Source organism: Phyllopteryx taeniolatus, chromosome 21 (genome assembly GCF_024500385.1).
Source record: "Phyllopteryx taeniolatus isolate TA_2022b chromosome 21, UOR_Ptae_1.2, whole genome shotgun sequence".
In the NCBI taxonomy this organism is placed as follows: domain Eukaryota; kingdom Metazoa; phylum Chordata; class Actinopteri; order Syngnathiformes; family Syngnathidae; genus Phyllopteryx; species Phyllopteryx taeniolatus.
The window spans coordinates 7,752,319-7,774,818 of record NC_084522.1 but is presented as its reverse complement, the minus strand read 5'-3'; the positions used below and the strand labels follow the sequence as shown (position 1 = coordinate 7,774,818).

Here is a 22,500-nt window from a genome sequence, read left to right as displayed (position 1 = left end):
ACGTGGCCTTCTACCCCAGCTTCGAAGACTGCTCCGACGTGGAGAAGAGGGTGGAGGACTTCGTGGAGTCCATATTTATCGTCCTGGAGTCCAAACGGCTGGACCGTGCCATCGACAAGTCGGGCGACAAGATCCCTCTGCTCTGTGTGCCCTTTGAGAAAAAGGACTTTGTGGGTTTGGACACTGACAGCAGGTGAGTGCAATTTTGTAGGGGCGTCCAAACAAAGGTCTGAGGGCTTTTTGCTCACCATTTTCTAGCAGCCCACGGCATATACTGAAGTTAACAATTGCCATGAGCTGTAATGTTTGCCTTCATGCTGGAGAATGGGGATCGAACACTGCCGCGAATGGGGAAAATCTGAGATTAACTGACACCACCCTAAAAGTGGTTTGTAATTACTTATAGACGCCACAAGATGGCACTACCTTTAAGTGCTCATTTAAAACGGAGAGGATCGTAACGCATCGAACATAATCAAGAGCCCATGATACATCCAAGACTGTATTCCATACAAACAAACCACCTTCACATGAGGGCTATTAGTAGCTGCATCATGAGAGTGTGTTAAATAGATTAAAGGTGAAGAATGTCCAAGTGGCCCTTGCATTTCTTAATTTTAGTTTATTTTTTTTGTCTGCGGCCCCTGGAAGAAAGTTTGGACACCCCTCTTACGAATGTTCAAAGTTGATTTTATGTGTTCTCCATCTTCATTTTTGTTTGTTCACCTTGCTTTATTTTGTTCTGCCTTCTTTTCTTTCATACTGTCCTGTGAGTTTATTTTCGGGTGCAAAAAGGTGAGACATTAGACTTCCTCTGTGTAGCCCGTGTCAATCCCAAACGAACCTCATGATTCCAAACCGTTTCCTCCCCTAGTATTGAATACAACAGACAGATATGTATAGACTTGATGGAGTGTGGAAAATGGCTAGATATCAGCTCTTAAATCAAACTCTTATGAGCTATTTTTGTTGTGATCATTATATTTGTACAAACAAATGTACAGTAATTGATGCTTATATATGCCACAAAATGGGTAATCTGTCAAATCTACACTAATGTGGATTTATACAGACTACATGTTCATATACTATTTCATATCTTTTAAGCAACATTGTCACCTTGACTAAAATGTTATTAAGTGTCTGCATTGAATGTTTTCAGTCCATTAAATGGCCATAATCGATATTTTTGTGGAAGTATGGCCCTCCATTTTGACTCATTAGGTAGTTTTACTGGTTGGTTAACTTTCATTTGATTGCCTTATTTTGATGTTTGTCCACCTGAAGTGCTCTATAAAATCAACAATCGCAGTGCATGCTACACAGTTGACAGGCCGAAAAGTACCATTTTCTGGAAAATATAGTGGCAGTGTAGTGGAAACCACGCATTATGTGCATGACACCATAGCTCAGCGGGCAGCTAAAGGAACAATTTTCCATTTTTTGTGTTTGTTTATGTAGGAAAGAACAAATGAATTCACGTTGCATTATTTCTTTCACGTTTTGAAATGAAAACAACTCTGAGGTCAACCAGCGTGACTTTTTGTGTTGGACTTTGTCCCTTTCACTGTATTTACTGGAGTGATCGAATTTGTGTCACAGCAGTCCTTGTTTCAGTGCTCTCCTTTGCCTGTGCTAACCCCCTCAGTATATTTCTCCTCTCCGATTCCCAGCTGAAATCCAACTCAGCAGTAGCAAAATGCTTTTGTTGTATAGTTTAGGCTATCTCTGTGATACCTGTCGGAAACACTGTCACCATTTCCCCTCCTTTGCTCTTCAGGCATTATAAAAAGCGCTGCCAGGGACGCATGAGGAAGCACGTCGGCGACTTGTGTCTCCAGGCGGGCATGCTGCAGGACGCCCTGGTTCACTACCACATGGCCGTGGAGCTGCTCAGGGGTGTTAATGACTTCCTGTGGTTGGGGGGTAAGGCTGTGACACAGCACGGCTCCTGGGAGTGGGACGAAGTGTTGTGTTTGGGACCTCAGTGCACACCTTCAAACTGCGCGTTCCTCTGAATTCTTGACTGCTGGTTCTCAAATTGGCGATGGGGTCTGAAAAAATAAATAACAACAACTCGTCAATTAATCGTCATATCATAAAAAAAAAAGCTCATAACTTCATATGGGGACACAGGTGTATTAAAAAAACAACAACTGTTACTTCTCCCTGCTTTAAAAGCGCTGCTATAATTGTGATAGAGATAAAGGCATCTTTTCCATAATAAAAGGCATAATATTATGAAAGCAGTTGTATTTTCTAAATTCCACTTGTTAAAATGACCCCCCCCCCCCATTAAACTTTATCTTTTAAAAATACAACTTTATTGTCATTAGATTATTACTGTTTATCCCGACAAAATGCATTTGTTCTTATAACTTTACGGTATGGCTTTTTTCCCCCTCAAATATGAATTTGTTATTGTAACATTACGACTTTTCACAAATGGACAACTTTTTAATTCCTATGGCATTTAGGGGTACACATGGTAGTTTTGTTTAAATGATGTTAGGATTATGAAAGGATGTTTGGAAAATAATTGTCCCCTGTAAGCGATCCCTAGGCCCAAAAAGTTGATGAACCCTACCAATGTTTCACAACCTTTATTGATTCAGACACCTATTTAAAATTGGAGAATCTCACAGCACTTATTTGTAAGCAAGAAATAAAAAATCAAATTTTCCATAATTTCTCCCTTTTTATTGTTTTTATTGTTGTTTTCCAGCTGCGTTGGAAGGTCTTTGTTCGGCATCTGTCATAATCCACTATCCCGGAGGCACGGCGGGGAGGACGCTCATGCACAAGGCAAATATCTCTCAGCCAGCTGATGCAGGGAAACGCCACAGACCAGGTGAGATAGTAAACTGCTGTCTCATTTGGACAGGATTAAATAAAAGTAGACTTCATACAGAGGGTTTTTGTTCCATTTACTTTTGGTTTTAACGGCTTTGAGTATTGCATTTCTTGTCCTTCTTGTTTACTTTGTATGACATCAAATTATGTACAATTACTGGAATCCATTTTTGTGAGCAGATCCAATTCATATTACAGTGGCATCTCGACTTACGAGCTGTCACTCGGATGATTTTGACTTGTGAGTATACTTACGTTATGAGTGAGCTTCAGGCTCTCCACAAATGCAGCGATGTGAGAAAAGATTGAGCAATTAAGGACGGTGGAACCTTTATGGCTCCCAAGAATGTAAAAACGTGCAAGTGATTGTGCTATTTAGAATCCCTGAGCAGTGTATGTGTGTGTGAGGTCCGGTGAGATATCGCTGTTTAGGTAAGCCCTCCTCAGTATCCGCTGCTGTAGCTTGTTGTGCAGCGAGAGAGCTACAAGGCATTCTCTAGGGAGGCCAGGCCATTTAAAGGCACAACACACTAATGTACGAAAGTGTGTGTGACGTTTCGCTTAATAACACTTCATAAAACCAGTTAATTTCTTTCTCAAAACATGCTATTTCCTTAAATTGTGGCTTAACTCAACTGCAGAGTACCAGGAATTTATTAGGGGTTAAGGTGTTTATTAGAAAGGAGGTCACAAATTTGTACACAAGTTGGAACACATCGTAACCGAAACTGAAGCAGTAGTAAAGTCAGTATTTCAATAAATATTTGTATGAAAAAAAACCCACTTCTATGCCATAAATATTCAAACACTGTATACACTCAGGCGGCACGGTGGGCGACTGGTTAGAGCGTCAGCCTCACAGTTCTGAGGACCCGGGTTCAATCCCCGGTCCCGCCTGTGTGGAGTTTGCATGTTCTCCCCGTGCCTGCGTGGGTTTTCTCCGGGCACTCCGGTTTCCTCCCACATCCCAAAAACATGCATGAATTGAAGACTCTAAATTGCCCGTAGGCATGACTGTGAGTGCGAATGGTTGTTTGTTCCTATGTGCCCTGCGATTGGCTGGCAACCAGTTCAGGGTGTACCCCGCCTCCTGCCCGATGACAGCTGGGATATGCTCCTGCACGCCCGCGACCCTTGTGGGGAGAAGCGGCTCAGAAAATGGATGGATGGATGTATACACTCGGTGTGACATTTTTGTTCGGTGGTGTGCAGTGAGATTTTTCTCGTGTCATATGTGCCAGTAAAGTTTGGGAAACACTCTATTAGTGCAGAAGCCACTTTTAGAGCAAATAGTTATTCATGAATGTTTGGAACCAATTTTTTTTTCAATGTGTTACACTTCCACTGCTTCATTTGTTGCTTCCCGTTTATTAACACAGACTTAACATGGTGTTCCGTTCCAATTAACTTCAACCCTGTCTCACTCTGACGTTCGCCTTTGTGAAATCTATTTTTATCCCACATTCTCGAGTGAGCTCATCATAAAAGGCCGAGTGTTCCTTATTCACTTTTAATAATTAGGGCTGTCAGAGAGGTCTGCTTTAATCGACCCCAATCACGGCAGATCAGATATCTGGCAAGCGGCCTTTCTGGCACTACCAAGACGAGCCCTGCCAACATCACAATCACTTCAATCATCTTCCACCCCCCCCCGACCTCGGTTGCCTCCTGGCTGATTAGATACAGTATATACCTGAGTTCATGTCCATAGGATCCCGATCCCGAGTTCTGGCCTTTGCGTTTGAAGCATGTCCATCGCCTAATTAATAAGGAGACAAATAAAGGGTTTCGTTTTAGTTCTACAAAGATGGTCCGTTTTTCATAGACTTCGTTTTAGTTCTACGAAGATGGTCCGTTTTTCATAGACTTATTCAAAGGGACAAAATTCAACCAATTATTTTGTGTTTAAGGGAATTTAAAAAAAAAAAAAAAAGAATTTTTTTTTTGGTACAAGCAGAGGTGGGCAAGGTTTTCAGTTCTTTGATTGGGCCCACCAAGAAGTTTGATTAAAAGTGAAGATAACCTTTATTAGTCCCACAGTGGGTAAGTTTGCAATAATATTGTATTTATACATTATTTACTTTTAATTCATTTCTCATTGAACAATTGTTTGAGTTATCAATAATAAAATAAGAACATCAGTAAAATAAACAATTTGATACATGTTTTTAACATTTTTATTTTATTAATTAGTTGGTCAATCAATTCTAATGAAATGATGAATAGCATTACAAATGGGAATGATCATTGTTTTCTTAAAATAAACAATTTGACAAGAAATTGCCCACCCTTGGCTTAAAGTGTTCCTAGAGGTGCTTGAAAACCCTTTCAAAACACTTGAATTACTAATTGTTTTTCACAACAAGGTGACGGGATAGGCTTATGCGTTTACCTTTGTACGTCTACTTTCGCTAAACAAAAAATGCCTGACTGCTTTTCAAAAGAGTGAGTCTCACCTCTGAGAACAAAACGCGGCCTGATCCATTTTGCCTTTGAAGTGTAGCTGAAGTTAGCTTAGCAGTTTCTTTCCTTCCTTCCCCCCCCCCCCTCAAGCTGCTGCACGTCTTTTGCCTCATGCTTTGAAAACCACTTGTTCATACTTTAGTACCTTCCAGAGTATGTACAATTTTGTATATGTAAATAACCACAGGTTTAATATGTTGGAAAACTTTAAAAATCGAGTTTATAAGAGCAGTAGAAACCTATTGAGTGGAGCCTGCGGACTAACACTGCTAACATTGCCCTTTGTGTCAACCTTCACTCTCTCTCTCTCTCTGTAGGGGCTCAGGAGGTTCTCATTGACCCAGGTATGACTTTTAACCAAGCGTAGCCTCTTCTAGTTGCACCTCCTCTGCCTGGTTGCATGTGTTTCAAACTTCATCCCAAATCATAGGCATCCTAATTCCTGGAAATCATTTTATTAGTTTGATTATTGCCATTGCTGTCCCACATTTGTTCAACATGTTTTAATTGATTTTGTATTTTTTATTTTTCATGTTTAAAAGTATTCCTTATCCTTGGGAATTAAAATTACTTGCCATTATTAGACTTAAAGACAAGCTAGTTAAAGGAGACATTATGTATTTTTCTTCTAAGTTTAAAGCAGTTCCATGGTGTCTTAACAATATTTCTGTGACAAGCTTGGGTCAAAATATCCCGAGGATCACCAATTATAGAACACTTCAACGTTTTTAGACCCACATTGAAATTAGCCCGTTTTGAGGGGGCGGTATAGTTCAATTGGCAGACTTTTTCACTTAAAGCAAGACATTTTGTTCCTACAATAAGTAAAACAAATCTGCCAATGGAACTAGTATGAATTGAGTTGATAAGCTTCCTAAAATACGATCTTGTATCTTCCTCCCAGCTGCATATTCACCCCTGCAAACACAATTTACCGTAGAGCTGGCGAATTCCCCGTGTGATTTTCACTTGTGGAGGCAGGGCTTCATCATCGAGCCGCCAAACTACATTTGTCAATTTAGTGTAGCGGATCTGTTCATGTGGCGCATGCAGCGGACACGGCGGCAAACGCAAATATCAGATCCCATGTCGGCAAAAACTATGTGCCGCTTATCTGTGCATCCAGCTGTGCAGCTGTACTTGGCTTTTGGCTTTGTCTATCTGTTGCTTGAAAGAATCGGATCGTCACCGAGTCTAGCTGCCAAGTCATTGGCGGATAAACTGTAGGGCCGATATTATGCAAACTAGCTGCAGTTATATCAGAGTTAAGTGTGGCTTGCTCACAGCCACACTTTTGGAAATAGGCAGCGCACAAAAGATTTACTTGCTTGTTTAATTTCACACTTGATTGGTGTGCAGTCACTCCAGAAACCCAAATATTTGCATATAAGCAATTAAAAAGTCAAGTTTCTATATGTTTTAGAAGCACCAGCAAGTGGCAGTACCATTTCGGTGTATGCAAAATCTCACTTATGGAAGGGTCACTTTTGTTGAAGCATGTTACTGAAACATTTTTTTCTTGTTTTATTTAACACTTAGATAAAAACACAATTGAACCTTGAACTAGATCTTGATTATTTTCTGGTTGAAAGATTCACTTTTTCATTTTCCATCAAATCATAAAAAGTGCAAGGTTAGCCCACCTCGAGAAGGAAGCTCCTTGATCACGTATTAGATATGACACACACATTCTGCACAGCTGACCTGAGTGTTTTGTTTGCATTTCTGGGTTATTCATGCGTTGAGCAGTGGAGTCAAGTCCCTTCTGTTGGCTTCCTTTTCCCATTTCGTCAGTCTGGCAGCAGACCGTGCTGTGCCGCCTCCTATCCCAAACTAATCTGCTCTTCGTCCCATTTTCCTGAGTGCAGGTGCCCTCACAGCCAACGGCATCAGCGCCGACACCAGTGCCGAGATCGGACGGGCGAAGAACTGCCTGAGCCCGGAGGATATTATTGAGAAGTACAAAGAGGCAATCTCCTACTATGGAAAGGTATTTCAAAAATGTTAAATGCGGAATTTGTGGAATCGTGGTCATCCATGCCTGTCAGATTTGGAGTTTATTTTTAAAAAATAGATATTTTTGGTGCTATTAATAAAAAATGTTGTGCATATAAAAGCTAAGTAATAATTGCAAATAAATACAAAAAAACAGGTCTAAAATATGAAATGCAAACATATTGAACTTAAAGTTAAATACATCTGAACTGTACTTGAGCAGTAATTCTTCATTTGCATACTAGCGAGAGTCCTAGATTTTTTGGTTAAAATATTTTTATTGGGATTTTTTTTCACATATAAATAATACATTTTGTATTCAAAATGTCATAGTAGAAAAAAAGACATTTTTTTAAACTGCATTTGTAGAAAATGACAAGCATAAGCCCAAACAAATTATTTAGCGAAACATTTGTACCTATTTTCCGTTATCACCCATTATAAATGAGAAAAAAACCATACTATAAAATGAATAAATAAAAATATACATTATAAAACAAAAAAGGTCAAGTAGAATAAACACGCACAAGTGTCTTATTTTTATAAGATCTGTGGCAGTTTTCAAGCTTGTTTGGTATCAGTCAAAAGCAAAGCAAAACTATTTATGCGTTTTATAACCGAAGGGGTGGGGAACAAAAAATATATGTATGGTCATTTTTGACCACTAAATTAAGAATTTATAGTAACAAGCCATAAGATAGTGTCAAATCTGACTAGTTATAACCACCCAAAGCACGAGGGGGCAGTATTAGATTGATGGTACTGAGTTTGAGGGCAATATGTTGAGTTGTTGCTGCTGACAGCTGCTGTTTATTACTCACTTGGACGTGGGGGACATTGCAAACACACGCACACGAGCAGGTTTACGCCCTGGGAATCAAACTTTATGAGTCAGCGGTTGCTGTACTTCCAAGATGTATTGAAACAAAAAATACATAAGAACAGGCCTGCCCTCCAAAAGTATTGGAATGGCAAGGTCAATAACTGTGTTTTTGTTGTATACTAATGACATTTGGGTTTCAGATCAAAAGATGAAGATGAGACAAAGGTGCATAATTCCACATTCTTGTGTTGGCAGTGTGTTTAAGGTCATTGTCTTGCTGCTTGATGAAGCTTCTCCCGATTAGTTTGGATACATTTTTCTGTAAATTGCCATACAAAATGTTTTTGTAGACTTCTGAATTCATTCTGCTGCTACCATCATGAGTTACATCATCAATAAAGACTAGTGAGCCCGTTTCAGAAGCCATGCAAGTCCAAGCCATGACATTACCTCCAGTAAGCTTCACAGATGAGCTTGTGTGTTTTGGAACATAAGCAGATCCTTTCTTTCTCCATACTTTGGCCTTTCCATCACTTTGGTAGAGGTTTATCTTGGTCTCATCGGTCCAGAAAACTTTGTTCCAAAATTTTTGTGTCTTATCTCTGTTCTTCTTTGCAAAATCCAATCTGGCCTTCAGATTTTTTAATTTTTTTGCTGATGAGTGGTTTGCATCTTGTCGTATGGCCTGTATATTTATTCTCTCGAAGTCTTCTTCAAACAGTGGATTGTGCTACATTCACCCCTGCCCTGTGGAGGTTGGCAATGATGTCACTGACTGTTGTCTTTGGGTGTTTCTTCACAGCTCTCACAATGTTTCTGCCATCAACTGCTGTTGTTACGCTTGGCCACCCTCTTCTAGTAGTTTCTTTGTTTTTCAGGACATTCCAAATTTTTTTATTGCCTCTGCCCAATGTTTGTGCAATAGCTCTGATCGATTTTTCCCTCTTCTCTCAGCTTCAAAATGGTTTACTTTTCTCCCATAGACAGCTCTCTGGTCTTCATGTTTGCTTAACAGCAAATGCAATTTTCATGTGAAACCCAAAGCCAAAAACAAGCACTATCTAATGTTTAAGCAATCAACCTAAAAGGCAACACCTGAACAACTAGAAACACCCATCAGTCACATGTTCGAATACTTATGCTCTCTTGAAAAGTGGGTGGCTGCAATTCTGGAATTCTGAACCTTTGTGTCCTATTCATCTTTTGATCTGAAACCCAAATGTCTTCAGTATACAACAAAAACAAAGGAATTGACCTTGCCGTTCCAATACTTTTGGAGGGGATTGTATATCCCTCAGAGCTTACGGAGCGCTGAAAATGCTCATTACCTGTTGAGGACCCAGAGCTTTATCTTCATTATTATAATTGTCTTTTTTTTTTGCACGCCCCCTACCTGTAGCTAGTTCTTTCACAATGAAATTACACAGCTGTTCAGTTATTAATTGAATTTTAATGAGCAGACAATGAGTGTGGAAGTGGAGGGAAAGATAAATCAAGTTTTTTGTCTCAGTGGAAACAGGACCACACGGAAACTAAAATAATAATTTTTAAAAAAGACAAAGTGAAATGTTTTTCCTTTCATCAGCACAGAGCTCAGAGAAGGGAGTGCTTATGTTATTGCCACGTGGGAACAGATGTCAAAATTACTTTGCAGAAACCGCTTCCTTCTTATCTGCCTCCACAGTATAAGAATGCGGGCGTGATCGAACTGGAGGCCTGCGTGAAGGCAGTGCGGGTGCTGGCCATTCAGAAGAGGGCTAGAGAGGCTTCGGAGTTCCTGCAGAATGCCGTTTACATCAACCTGGGACAGGTACGCCATCTTGGTGGGACCAACAACTTTTTCTGTTTGACTTGAGTCATGAGTATACTTGGAATAAGGTAAAGAGTGGACACCTGCCCACTATTTTCGAGGGATAGGGACCTGGCCTAACTGTGAATAGTGAAATTTGCGAATACTTTATGCCCGTTATAATTGACGTGAAAAAAAAAATTGTTTTTGAAAAAAATGCGAGTAAATAGTTTTTGTGAAAAATGGGTGTAAGTCCCCCCCCAAAATGTGTGTTAAAATATATGAAATACAGTCTGCGAGTAGGTGAATCTGCGGGTGCTGTGGGGGCCACCGTTTTGTCTTCTTCTACATTGCAGTAAAAAGCTTCCAGCTCAGCACGCATATACATACGGTACACAACATACAATACCTGTAGATGCATGTCATCAATTCTGATAATGGTAATAAAGGATTATGTAGCGCTTCGGTCTAGTGTAAAACAATGAATATTTGACAGGACAGCAAAGTGCAGGAGTTCTATCCGTGTTACCAATGCTCCTGGGGAGGCACAAGAACCTAGAATTCAGCAAATAGCGAGGGATAGGTTCCACAGAAAAAAACATTTGCGGAGGATTACCCAGCCCAAAGTCAGCTAGGATAGGCTCCAGCTCACACGGTGACCCTAGTAAGGATAAGCATTATAGGAGATGTATGGCCTTGGTGGACGTGCTTGCTCTCAAGTTGATCATATTCCTCATACTTCTTGTCATCATCTGATCTACACCATAAGAGTGGTTTCCAACATAATTTATTATTATTTTTTTCTTCTGGCTTCCGCTCGCAGCTCTCCGAGGAGGAGAAGATCCAGCGCTACAGCATCCTGTCCGAGCTGTACGAACTGATCGGCTTTCGCCGCAAGTCGGCGTTTTTCAAGCGTGTCGCCGCCATGCAGTGCGTGGCCCCCACCATCCCGGAGCCCGGCTGGAGGGCCTGCTACAAGCTGCTGCTGGAGACGCTGCCCGGATACAGCCTTTCCCTCGACCCCAAAGACTTCAGTAAAGGTAGTGCTGGAAATTGAAAATAAGAATCAGAATCATCTTTATTTTGACAAGTTTGTCCAAAAAAACACACAAGGAATTTGTCTACAGTAGTTGGAGCTGCTCTAGTACGACAACAGACAGTCAATTGATAGAGAATACTTTTGAGACATAAAGACATTGAGAAAAACAGTCGCTGAGCAATAAAAGGTAGCTAGTAGTCAGATAACCGTGTAGATTGAGATCATAACATCAAAGAATTGTCTTGAGATTGTGCTTTTTCCTTGGCCATAAGTACATTACAAAACCTAAAGAAAGGGATGAGTTGTTTTTTTTGTATCCTACTATTTATTTTGTCCTAGAGTCCAACAATGCTGGGAGTTTTTTTTATACACTATGTAAAGTCAAACAAGACAGGCATGTGGAGTCATCCATCCATTTTCAACACCGCTTATCCTGGTTAGGGTCACGGGGCGCTGGAGCCTATCCCAGCTGACTTCGGGCGAAAGGCGGACTACACCCTGAACTGGTCACCAGTCAGTCGCAGGGCACATATAGACGTGGACAACCATTCGCACCCACATTCACACCGTCACTGAGTTTTTTTACAATTTAAAATGGATAAAAGCAAAGTAAAAGCTCATGTTTTATTTTGATTCAACACAAAGATTATCAGTCTGCTTTCATGGAGGACTACAGAAAACAGAGAATGTTTCCTGTTGAGTGGCTGAAATTCCAAGGATTTGGACAATTTTAAGTTAAACAAGGTTTCGCAATGATTAATCAATTGTCAAAATCGTTGTTGATTAATTGATTCATTCTTGCACCTCTAGTTTAAGCCTTGAGATACCCCTCCCATGTGCTTTAAACACATTAAAATGTATTCAACACACACTTTTTAAACACGTTAGCATATTTGAGCAATATTTATTTTGCAGATGTAAATCGTGTCGAACATATGTAATAAAATAAAAATATGAACATTTGTTTTATACTTTAAGCCTGAAAGTTCCACTCCTCGAGCTAAGATTAGCGGGGTCCTGTCTAATGAAAATGACTCCTTGGACACCTTGTCCCACACTACTACGGGGCGAATGCTGAGAAAACTCGAGACAGACTTAGGGAGTGGGTACTTGAGAAAAAAATTGTGCAACACGCAAACGAGCCGCCATAAAACAGCATCAATTGTATTTTCACTCTTGGAGGCAGCACTTCATTACGCTTGTGCCTTCTGTTGTTGACAATTTGCGAAACATTTGAATGTGTGTTGCTTACCGGAAGGTCAATCTCTCCATCCATCAAAACTCAATACAGCTCAGCTTACCTTTTGCTTGGAAATGGCTGATCTTCACTCAGTGTATGCGTCAAGTAATTGGCAGAGAAACTCCATGTTGGGGCGGTTATTCTGTACTAAATTAAGACCATTGTTTCATTCCAATTCCGTGAGATACATTTCCGGAAATAGGCACCTCACAAAAGACTTACTTGTTTGTTTAATGAAAGATTTGATTGGAGGGCAGGCATTCCAGAGACCACACTGTTTGTATACAAACATTTCAAAAGTACCCCATTCAAGTTTGATCATTTAGCTATGTAATACAGACAGATTTAGAAAGCACAACTGGTAGAGTATGGTAGTAGTACAGCTTTACCAGACAAAGAGCATCCTGCATCACATAGTCAGGTTTCGCCGTCTTTCCAGGAGTGCCTCTTCAGGCTTTTCTGCATTCAAGCAAACAGCGCACAAAAGAGAGACCGGACGCTTTTGTCGGGCCTCGGCAGACTCTCAACCCCTTGGCTCTTTGCAGCCACTCCACAGCCTTTTGAGCGCTCGCAACATAAAAGATCGAACACAAGGGCTCAGGGACATCTGTGTTATCTCCCATGATCGCTATTTAAGAGACACGGAGAGAGGATTTGTCTCGTACAATGGCTCGCTTCGTTTGACCTTTTTATGCGGTGAATAGCAACAAGCTGCAGGCTGAATGATTCAGTTAATGTGGCCATCCAGGTTTTACTGTTACTGTGCTATCAAAATCACACAAATAAGCAATATGGATATATTACCTGTATACCTTCCTTATATAAATACAATGAAACATCCGAAGTAGAGTGCTTTCCGTGTTATGCTTCTGATTGACTGATATATATATATAAATAAATTAGACAAATGTTGTACTAAGAGTACTGTTACTTTATAATAATATAACTCAAGTAGTGGTTCGGAGGTCCCACTGGGTCCCTGCTTCGGAGGTTTTGCTGAATTCCACCAGAATAAAGAGGCCGTCAGTGTTAGCTCAGTAAACAATGCAGTCATCTTAGCAATATTATACAGACAAATGGGTATCTGTTGTATGGTGGTACAGGTCCAAATTAGGATTGTTCCTCATGCCGCGCCAAGTGTGACTGTGCACTTGGCGGGAAGCAGTGTTGTTTGCCTTTAGGCGGCCGGGATGAGATGTAAGTTTGTCAAGCAGTACGCTCGGTGATGCATTCTAATGAGGCGGATGCGCTTGACGGCGATGTGGCACTAATGTCTTTTTAAGTAGCTCAAGACCGTGCTAAAATCCCAAGTGAGCTCACCCTTCTCTGTACACGTCCCTGCAGTTTCACAAGACAAATCCTGACCCCCCCCACAATTTTTCCCTTAATGGTGCACTTAATTGATACTCACCCATTTTGAAAGCACCACTTATAGCAATTTTTTTTGGGTGTTTGGCCGAAAGTTAGCTAATTTATTTTTAGACCGCTTTGTGTGCGCAGATTCAGAACGGATAACATTGCTCGTGAAAGAATCGCATTTAGCGCTTGTTCGGAAGGCAGCAGCAGCCAGAAGGAATAAACTTCACGGAAAAAAAAACGCTGACAACTAAAAAGCATCTCGAATGTGATTCGACATTATTGCAAGTCGTGTTTCTGCGAGATTGTTTTTGCAAATATCCGCCCGCCTCTCCTCTGCGGTCCCTGTCAGCCTTCCCTCCCGCCACTTCCTTTTCCTCTGGCTTCTCTTTCTTTTTCCCACTCGGTGAGTCAACAGCGGACAGCTGGGAGTGAAGCAGGCAATCTCGTAGGGGGTGCTGAGGGTTTTATGTAACGGTTGGTTTTAGGCTGGTATGCTTTTAGGGTGTCACTGGCTGTGGCGGTACCACTTTGAAGGAGCACTTTTGAGTCATGAGCTTGATAACTAACATTCTTTCACCTGGACGTCACAAGAAAATATTACATTTGAGAAGCCTTCCATTACCCTTTGAAAACGAGATGCGTCTAAAAAAAATTCAGTTTATTTCTTAACATTCTTTTATACATGTTTTTATACAGTACATTGCTATTTTTCCTCATTAAAACCAAAACTCTTAGTTTTGTTTTTTCTTCTTCTGCCTTTCTCTGGGTGACGTGCCTGCCCTCACAGTAAACAATGAGGCGCTCTAAAGTGGCCAGACCAACTGCCTATCCAAGGGGAAGATGCGGTTTCGGGGTGTACACATGCCTACCTTGCTAATTGCATGTCACATATGCGCCGCATAACTCGTGATGCAAAAAAAGGTGTCCAAGATCTTTTTTCTGGTGGGGGAGGGGCGATGTTTTAGTCATGCCCCCCAAAAAATCAAGAAAATTGAAATGGTGAAAAGGTAGTTTAATGCTGTATCTCCACAAATAAGTATTACATACAGTAGTTCTCAGTCTTTGCAGATGTTTTCAGCAATTATCTTCAAATGCTTAGTGTATTTAGGAACAAATCACTGAATTCACTTTACACGGTTTTTGATATAAATGCTACTTAAATATGCATTTTTATTTGACCATATCCTGTTGTCCAGAAATTGTTTGTGCACATTTCCTGAAAATGATGAGCCTAAGTGATCGCGGCTCAACATTAGATGTCACCAGCGAGCCTTGTATGTGTGCTGACTTTTCTCCTTGTTATCTCTCACGCAGGCACCCACCGTGGCTGGGCCGCCGTTCAAATGCGTCTCCTGCATGAGCTGGTGTACGCCTCCCGCCGCATGGGTAACCCTGGCCTCTCTGTACGCCACCTGTCCTTCCTGCTGCAGACCATGCTGGACTTCCTGTCCGATCAAGGTCGGTGGACCACACACAGAGAGATAGGAAAGTTCGAAAGACGCTGGAGTACGCCTTGATTACATGTTCTGTTTAAACCCTTTGAGGCGCTTATTTTTATACACAGGCTTAAAAAAACATTTAGAAACAGCCACCCTGGCCTTTTGTGATAGCAGCACTGTGCTCATTAGTGTGCGGTGCACAACAAAGCCGCCTCCTTCTTGGACAAAGTGCAACATTGTGCTCTGACCAGAAATCCTGGGCTGCCAGTTTGAGCTTTTACCGAAACAGCATGAGCTGGACAATCTTCTGGCCACACAATAGAGGCCACCGTAATCCTTGCTTGGCTTCGAAGCATATGAATGAAAACGGGGATACGGGAGGAGGAGTTGCGTTATGAACGAGATGAAACAAGCTTAGCGAACGGAACGTTACATTTGAGCACAAAGAGCTTTCGCAGCTTTCTTTATAGGCCGCTGCTAATTCAGGACAGAATAACTGCAGCAGCCACTGAACTGTACATCCGCAATACAACCGAATGCCATAATTTCAACTCTCGCGTACTTGGTTATGAACTTACTGCATATTATTTTAACTGCAAATGTAGTGTTTGACTTTTTGTAGCCGCAGTGCCGTGCGCCTGTTGATTCACATCAATATTGGAAAACTATCTGACAGCTCTAGATCATGAATTTTTTTCACAATCCGCTTGATCTGAATGCATCGTCTTTAATGACGCCTGAATGCCTCCAGTCATGTTTTAGATCTTTATGATGAGAAACGGCAAGTTTAATGAGAGTTATCAGCAGGACTGGAGAAATTGAGAACGCTTGACTAAATTTCGAGTCTTGGAAAGCACAGAGAAAAAGTTGAACATCATAGAAAAACAGCCAGAGCCTCCATTATTCCCTCTTCCCAATATAAGTAGTAATAAAATAAGCAATGTAGGGGTCTTCGGGTTACGAGGGTCCTGACATAAATAGTTAAATTTTTACTGGGCTTTACACAATCAGGATTTTGGGGGCCGCTCAGCAAGTTTAAAAAAAACGATAACCAATCGCCGATCCGATCACAAGATGGAACGATGTGTCTATTTACATGACTTCTTCATTTGTATATACTTGTGTACTGTATAGTGTATCCATCCATTTTCTGTACAGCTTATCCTCACAAGGGTTGCGGGCGTGCTGGAGCCGTCCGTCCCAGCTCAAATTATTCTCGAGCATTTTAGACAAAAGTTAAAACACCAATGACCTCTAGGGGGCGTTCAAGGATTGGCCACTGACATAAGTTTAGGTCAAATCAACATTACAACTGACAGAAATAATGGGTGCTAACTTACTGTAATTAAATTACCTTATTGCAATTAAATTACTTTAATAAAATACTGTTAATGACACGCTTACTCTAACTTTCTCACTGTCCCGGCTATATGGACGGGTGTTGTCCAGAGTTTGAGTCCGTTTGACACTCCCGCCCCACGCTGCGTTGCTTGAACGCGGCATGATCCTCGTGTACATTCTTCAGGTGCTCGATCAAATTTGTGTTGAAGCATTTAGATGACGCTCCCCACGACGTACTTCAGTTGTGCACAGACTGCAAACACGTGTCTGAGACACCGCAAAATAGTCCCACACCGACGTGTTTTTTCACCGACAAGATTGAAAAAAACTTTATTGGCCGTCAGGTAGTTACAGTACTGCACAACAAGACACGTGACAAGGCTAAAAATAAACTAGTTTTTGGATTCATACGCGACAAAGACACTGAGTTAAATGTCTTGTGCGGAGCCGATCGATGACGTCAGTGATCGGATCGGCGACTTATGACATGAAAGCCGATCAGCATAAAATGCTAATTATCGGCCGATACCGATAACGCCGATCAGATTGGTGGAAAGTCAAATTTTTACGAATGCCCACATTGAGCTAGTTTGCACATTGACGTAGAAATATGTTGTCCCTTGGCACAAGAATGTATTTCAGTTACTGCCGTATGTACTGTTTTTCATTTGTTTGATATATTTAAGGCTGAGAAATACTTTAATACAAATATTTACTGTAATTTTGTAAATAATAATAATATACTAGAGAAGAATTATTATATTTATGGGTTGCGAACGCGACATACATATTTACAGTTTAAGCAATTCTTCTAGGCAATTCTAAAAATTTTTTGGGGTCTTTTTTTCATGGATTTTTGCCTATTCATGCCGTGTCCGAAACCCTGTATGTTGATGTGACCGTTATTGCTACGCTGTTGTGTTCACTACAACACATTGTAGGAGGTAAAAATCTATCCATTTAGCTTTTTTATAGCTAACTTTAAAACATAAGAGGTCTTCATCCTCTTAAGCTGCTGAGTCGTACCTCACACTTTGCTGTCAGTTTCAGACCATTTGTCATATTTTAAGCGGTCTATTCTAATACTAGATTTAAACAGTAGGTCCAAGTGCCCAATTCCAGTTTAATGCCTTTAACAATTGTCAATTTATGTACGTTTCAAGTGACACACATGCGATATGGTAAGGTTTACCGTGTACCATATTTACAAAGTTTTCATTGTAATTTGGATTTACAGCGGGCATTTTTTGTTTATTAGTGTTGTTTTCATCGTTTGGAATTTGCAGAATTTTTTTGGGGCACCTATCCTTTGTTATTCACTCAAAACTGACCTATTTGCTGTTTTTGTGCTTAGACCAAATACGTTTACGTATTGGATTTTTATCTACATTAAGAAGAGACCTAATTCCGATCTAAAAATATCCGATTCCATGCCTTATTTTCCCTGATTCACGCTGCCATGACTCGTATCCGAATTGGGGCACTTGAGAGCAAAACTTCAGATTCACTGGAACCATGCGGTGTAAATCCAGCCAAACAGAGTGGGACCCATATTAATGCGTCCTGCCACATTTTTAAGCTCAGACAGGGGGGTTGCCGGTTTACTTCAGAGGCCAACTTAGAGTAAACAGCAGATCAGATTTGCATCGACTCACTTTCAGCTGCCAGAACATTTCCCGAGGATCAACTTCATTTGATTTACAATGAAGAGTCAACTTGTTGGCTGAGTTTATCTTTCGTCTTTACTTTGTGCAACTTTGGACATCCTCCTCTTGATTACTGCTACATCTGTCTGCATTTTGCCTCATTGAAGATGTCAGGCAGCGCATTTTAGGTCGCTCGCGTAGCAGAGTAAATCCCGCCGATGAAATGTGCTGGAATTTCTATGTGTATAGAAAGCTTCGGAGGAAGAATGGCAGGTAATAATTTTTATGTCTATGCCACAAGCAATAACACTTTCAGCTCCAAAGCGGGATTGTAGAAGTCTGTAAAAGCCTCGACCTTAGTTTTAATGGGGAATGATTGTTGCAAAATATTGAAGGATTACATATCTTTAAGAGGCCATCCAAAAGTTGTTTGTGCATTGTACTGAAAATGTTGAAGTGGTTCAAACAAAAACAATTTTCTTTTACAACTTGATGAAAAGTTTGCGCCACCTGCTGAGAATTGTAATTGCCTGCAATTTAAAAAAAAAAAAAAAAAAAAAAGTGCAATCAATCCATTTATCACGTCGTAACAATTGAAGCACACTTCCACATGCATAACGGGAGTCTGTAAAAGAAAAAAAAAGAGGGATATTAATGGAGGTTGGAAGAGTCGTGTTTGTTTGTTGTGAAAGTCGTGCAGCACAACAATGTTTCCGAAAAAGATTAATCATGATGGGCTGGGCAAAGATTTGTGAATGCAAATTGTTTATTTTTTCGTTTTGTTTTTGTAAACCCGCACCTAGTATTCAATGTTGGTGATTAATCTCTTTTGTGGTGCACGTGGAATGCAAAATAAGCACAATACACATTTTAAATAGATTTCTACTCAGGAAAGTCCAAATTTCTTGCATCCCAATCGTTTTCCTATGCATCTAAATAATTGTTTGTTATAGAAGTAAATGATGAGGCTTCACTGGATAGAACCCATCTTTGTTGGTTGAAATCTCTCCTCGTGTTGCCATGTAATCCCTGCTAATGGGGGTGGGGGTGGGGACTCAAGGGGACACTTATTTTGCATATAGAACGGAGGATTGAGATCCAGTCAGTAGTGGTCACTACAGAAGCACTTGGAGGCGCATTCTAATTCCAGGTGTGAGCCGACGCACTTGTCCACTTTTGATAGAATCGCCTGCGATGCATTTTAATAGCCAGGCCGAACATGATTGGTCAGATACAAAGTATTCATACGGAGTTTTTAGAAAAAGCAGTGGCCTGAATCAGACGAAATTAGCTTGATGTGGAAAGTTTAAGGAGACGACATGCATAATAATGTCATGCCATGCTTTTGTCACTATACCACTAGAATCTTTTTCTTTTTTTCTTTTTTCAGCCTGTTTTGAGGGGCTGATCCAATGCCCAGTGCGGTTTTGTTTACCATGACAATATGGCCTTGCAACGAGCCCAACAGCTATAACTAGCTTAGAGTGGTAAGAAAAAAGGAAAACAACAAAAAATACACTAACAGCACGAGTTGTATTTTCCTCGGTGGTGGCAGCACTTCATCGCCAAGCCGCTGATTTACACTCGTCAATTAAAGCTGCAAGCAGTGACAAACAGGCCCTCGCCCCTCTTCGTGCGGCATGAAGCCATTTTGCATTTCTGCAAAAGACCAACAGGTACGAAACGGTCTTTTCTACATTGAGCGCTCCAGCTGGAACTGCGACGTGTCACTTTGTACACAGAGAAATCTTTTATGCAGGTACACTCACTAAATGCAGTTGTGCTTGATTTCAGTGTTATTTATGTTGCTTTAAGGCAAATAATAACAAACCTTCCCAGTCTGCTCAGCAACACTCGGCAAGTTCGGGTAACGTTGGCGTAACGCATTCTGTCAAAAGTCAGGCCTGTAAAATAAAAGCACACCAGTATAATAACAGTTTTACCACACTTTGGCGCTATGGTGGCTGATTTAGCAGTCGCCTGCAAACGATTTTGTGTTTGTTTCTTGAGTATGACTGCTAAATAAGACACCACGTCGCCAAAAAAAATTGTGAAACTGAAACTGTGTTTTTATACTGCTTGCTTTTATTTTGAAAGTGTGACTTTTGACAGGCTGTGTTAGCCTGATGTTGCCGTAGGGGACGATTATTGCCTTGAGTTGTTAATATATAAGGTTGCAATGTGGAATACACCTTGCTGTCCCTTGAACTTTTTCTACACAACTTACAATTTAGATGAACGCTAGATGAAGGATTCCGAGTTATGCAGTTTTTTTTCATTATTTTTATTTTTTTAACAAAAACTGAGTGGTTGTATGAAAACTGGGACAAAGGTTGACGAAATAAATAGATATAAAAACAAATATCCAAACTGGGGCATGATGTCGTTAGAGAATTGTTTTGCTGTGATTTTTATAATCACAATGAGGTTTTCATCAGCTAATTTAAGCCACGCCACAGACGCTGTTTAAATTCTTCGCAAGCAAGTGTCCTTCTCCGCACGACGGCCGCTCCTGAGCCTTGCGAAGCCAAAGCAATTTTTATGGCCGGGTGAGCAGTAATGTTCCACTTTTTAAAGCTATTCATGGTACAATAAGGCTTAACATTTTTATTTGAAGACTCTGCGCGGTATTGCTGAGGGAGACTCACCGCACAGGTCATTAATGTTTGACTTATTTATAGTGCACGGATATGAAACCTAGGTAGTGAAAAACAAACAATCAAAAACACAGTGTATGATGTTTCTACATTTTATAGAGAAAAAAGAAGTGACCCAGAGCCTGGAAAATTACACCTCCAAGTGCCCGGGTGGAATGGAGGTCATCACCCTACCGGATGGCCTTAAACTCCCACCGGTGCCTTTTACAAAGCTCCCTATTGTCCGGTAAGTGAGCATTGTCAATGGATGACGCCACTGAAATAAACTCACTGGACAATTCATTAGAAACAACTACGCAATCTAATGAACTTTAAATACAGGAGCCGACTCATCTCTCAGTATAATCCAGCGAAGCGCCACTGCCACACAACCACAATAACATTAATTTGGGTATAAATTAAGATCTCTCACAGTAGCATTCAAAATTGGGCATTATTGTCTTTGTAAAGATAGAATATATACTACTGATACAAAGGAAGGGATATTGAGCCTTTGGCTGCATTTTGAGGATGTACCTAAAATTTATTTGACATCTTCTAAACTTTTGATCTGTTTAAAGTTATGCACAATTTCCTGTTCTCTAACAAGGAGCTAAACGTCAAAATTCACAACAGGTGTTTGATCCATGAACGTTTCCAAGGATATTCTGTCCACTTCCAGTCTCCCTGTATACAGTGAATATTTATACACCCCTGTTCAAATGCCAGGTTTTGTGATATAAAAAAATGAGACAAAGACAAATCATTTCAAAAGTCCCCCCCCCCCCCCATTTCATTCTCTGCCAGCCATTTTCAGAGCAAAGAACCACATAATGGCAGCCGTTCTGGAGCATTTTCACTGATCTGTCAAGATGATGTTCTGTGACTATGTAAACACTGAAAAAAGAAAGAGTAGACTCTTATTTCACCTGTTTCAAATTTTGCCATTCTTTGTATTCAAATATTCAGCAGTAGAACATAGGCTGGTTTCACCAAAAACACCTGTTGCAATAAGTGGAGAAGAAAAGCTTTTTGTGAAAAGCAACGTCAAGCAGAACTTTCTGCTTTAGTGACACCTCAAACATCTGAGCGGAGGTCAAGTGGATCATAACAAAATCTCTCAAAGACGTCGGAAAATGTGTGATGAAATGAAGGCTGAACCTTTTGGTCATAATTCCAAAAGATATGTTTGGTGCAAACACAACACCCGCTCATCACTAAAAGAACACTGTACCTACAGTGAAGCATGGTGGGGGCAGCATCATGCTTTGGGGCTCTTTTTCTTTCGCTGGACCTGGGGCCTCATGGAGTAAATGTTTCCCACAAAACCTTCAGGCTTTTGCAAGAGAGCAAAGAAAAAAAAACAGGAAAATCCTCCTTGAACATGTGAAATTTATTTGGGGCTAATCAGAGGCGCTTTCAATGGTGGCAGGTATGCACTAACTCACATTTAACTTCAGTTCTAATGTGATTGGTTGATTCTATAAATTTTAAAAAAAAAGCCCCCTCATAGAAGCCTCAAACTAACTCAAGTTGAGTAAATAAATACTCCCTTGGAAGTTAGTATTTTAGTCCCCCTTTGTTTCTATTATTTCTCAGGTCGGTGAAGCTTCTTAACCTCCCAGTGAGTCTGCGTCCCCACAAGGTGAAAGGCCTGCTGGGTCCCAACGTGTCCACGGCCAGCCCCTTCATCTACTCGCCCATCGTCATGCACAACAGAGGAGAGGAGCGCTGCAAGAAGATCGGTAAAACCTCTTGACAGAATACACGGCGATTCATTCCAGGGCCAAACGGCGGCGTCATCATATGTCCTTGAAATGATGAGAAGCCGGGTTGATCTGGCAAGGAGGTGCACTTAACTTGACTGCACAAAGCTT

At 40.8% G+C, this 22,500-nt stretch overlaps 1 protein-coding gene across 6 annotated transcripts in view; it reads left to right on the top strand.

Moving 5' to 3' along the window:
- trappc9 (trafficking protein particle complex subunit 9) overlaps positions 1-22,500 on the top strand; it is a 121,515-nt gene that overhangs the window by 2,153 nt on the left and 96,862 nt on the right. For 2 of the 6 annotated variants that reach the window (XM_061759757.1, XM_061759754.1), the window contains 10 exons: positions 1-193; positions 1,781-1,926; positions 2,726-2,851; positions 5,634-5,660; positions 7,185-7,306; positions 9,819-9,944; positions 10,747-10,963; positions 14,876-15,019; positions 20,744-20,870; positions 22,223-22,368. The exon at positions 1-193 is cut by the window's left edge. In XM_061759757.1, the coding sequence (XP_061615741.1) occupies positions 1-193; positions 1,781-1,926; positions 2,726-2,851; positions 5,634-5,660; positions 7,185-7,306; positions 9,819-9,944; positions 10,747-10,963; positions 14,876-15,019; positions 20,744-20,870; positions 22,223-22,368 (1,374 nt within the window). Of the gene's footprint in view, positions 194-217; positions 796-1,780; positions 1,927-2,725; positions 2,852-5,633; positions 5,661-7,184; positions 7,307-9,818; positions 9,945-10,746; positions 10,964-14,875; positions 15,020-20,743; positions 20,871-22,222; positions 22,369-22,500 lie in introns of those variants that run through there. The other 4 variants (XM_061759756.1, XM_061759759.1, XM_061759755.1 and 1 more) reach the window with 4 other exon arrangements.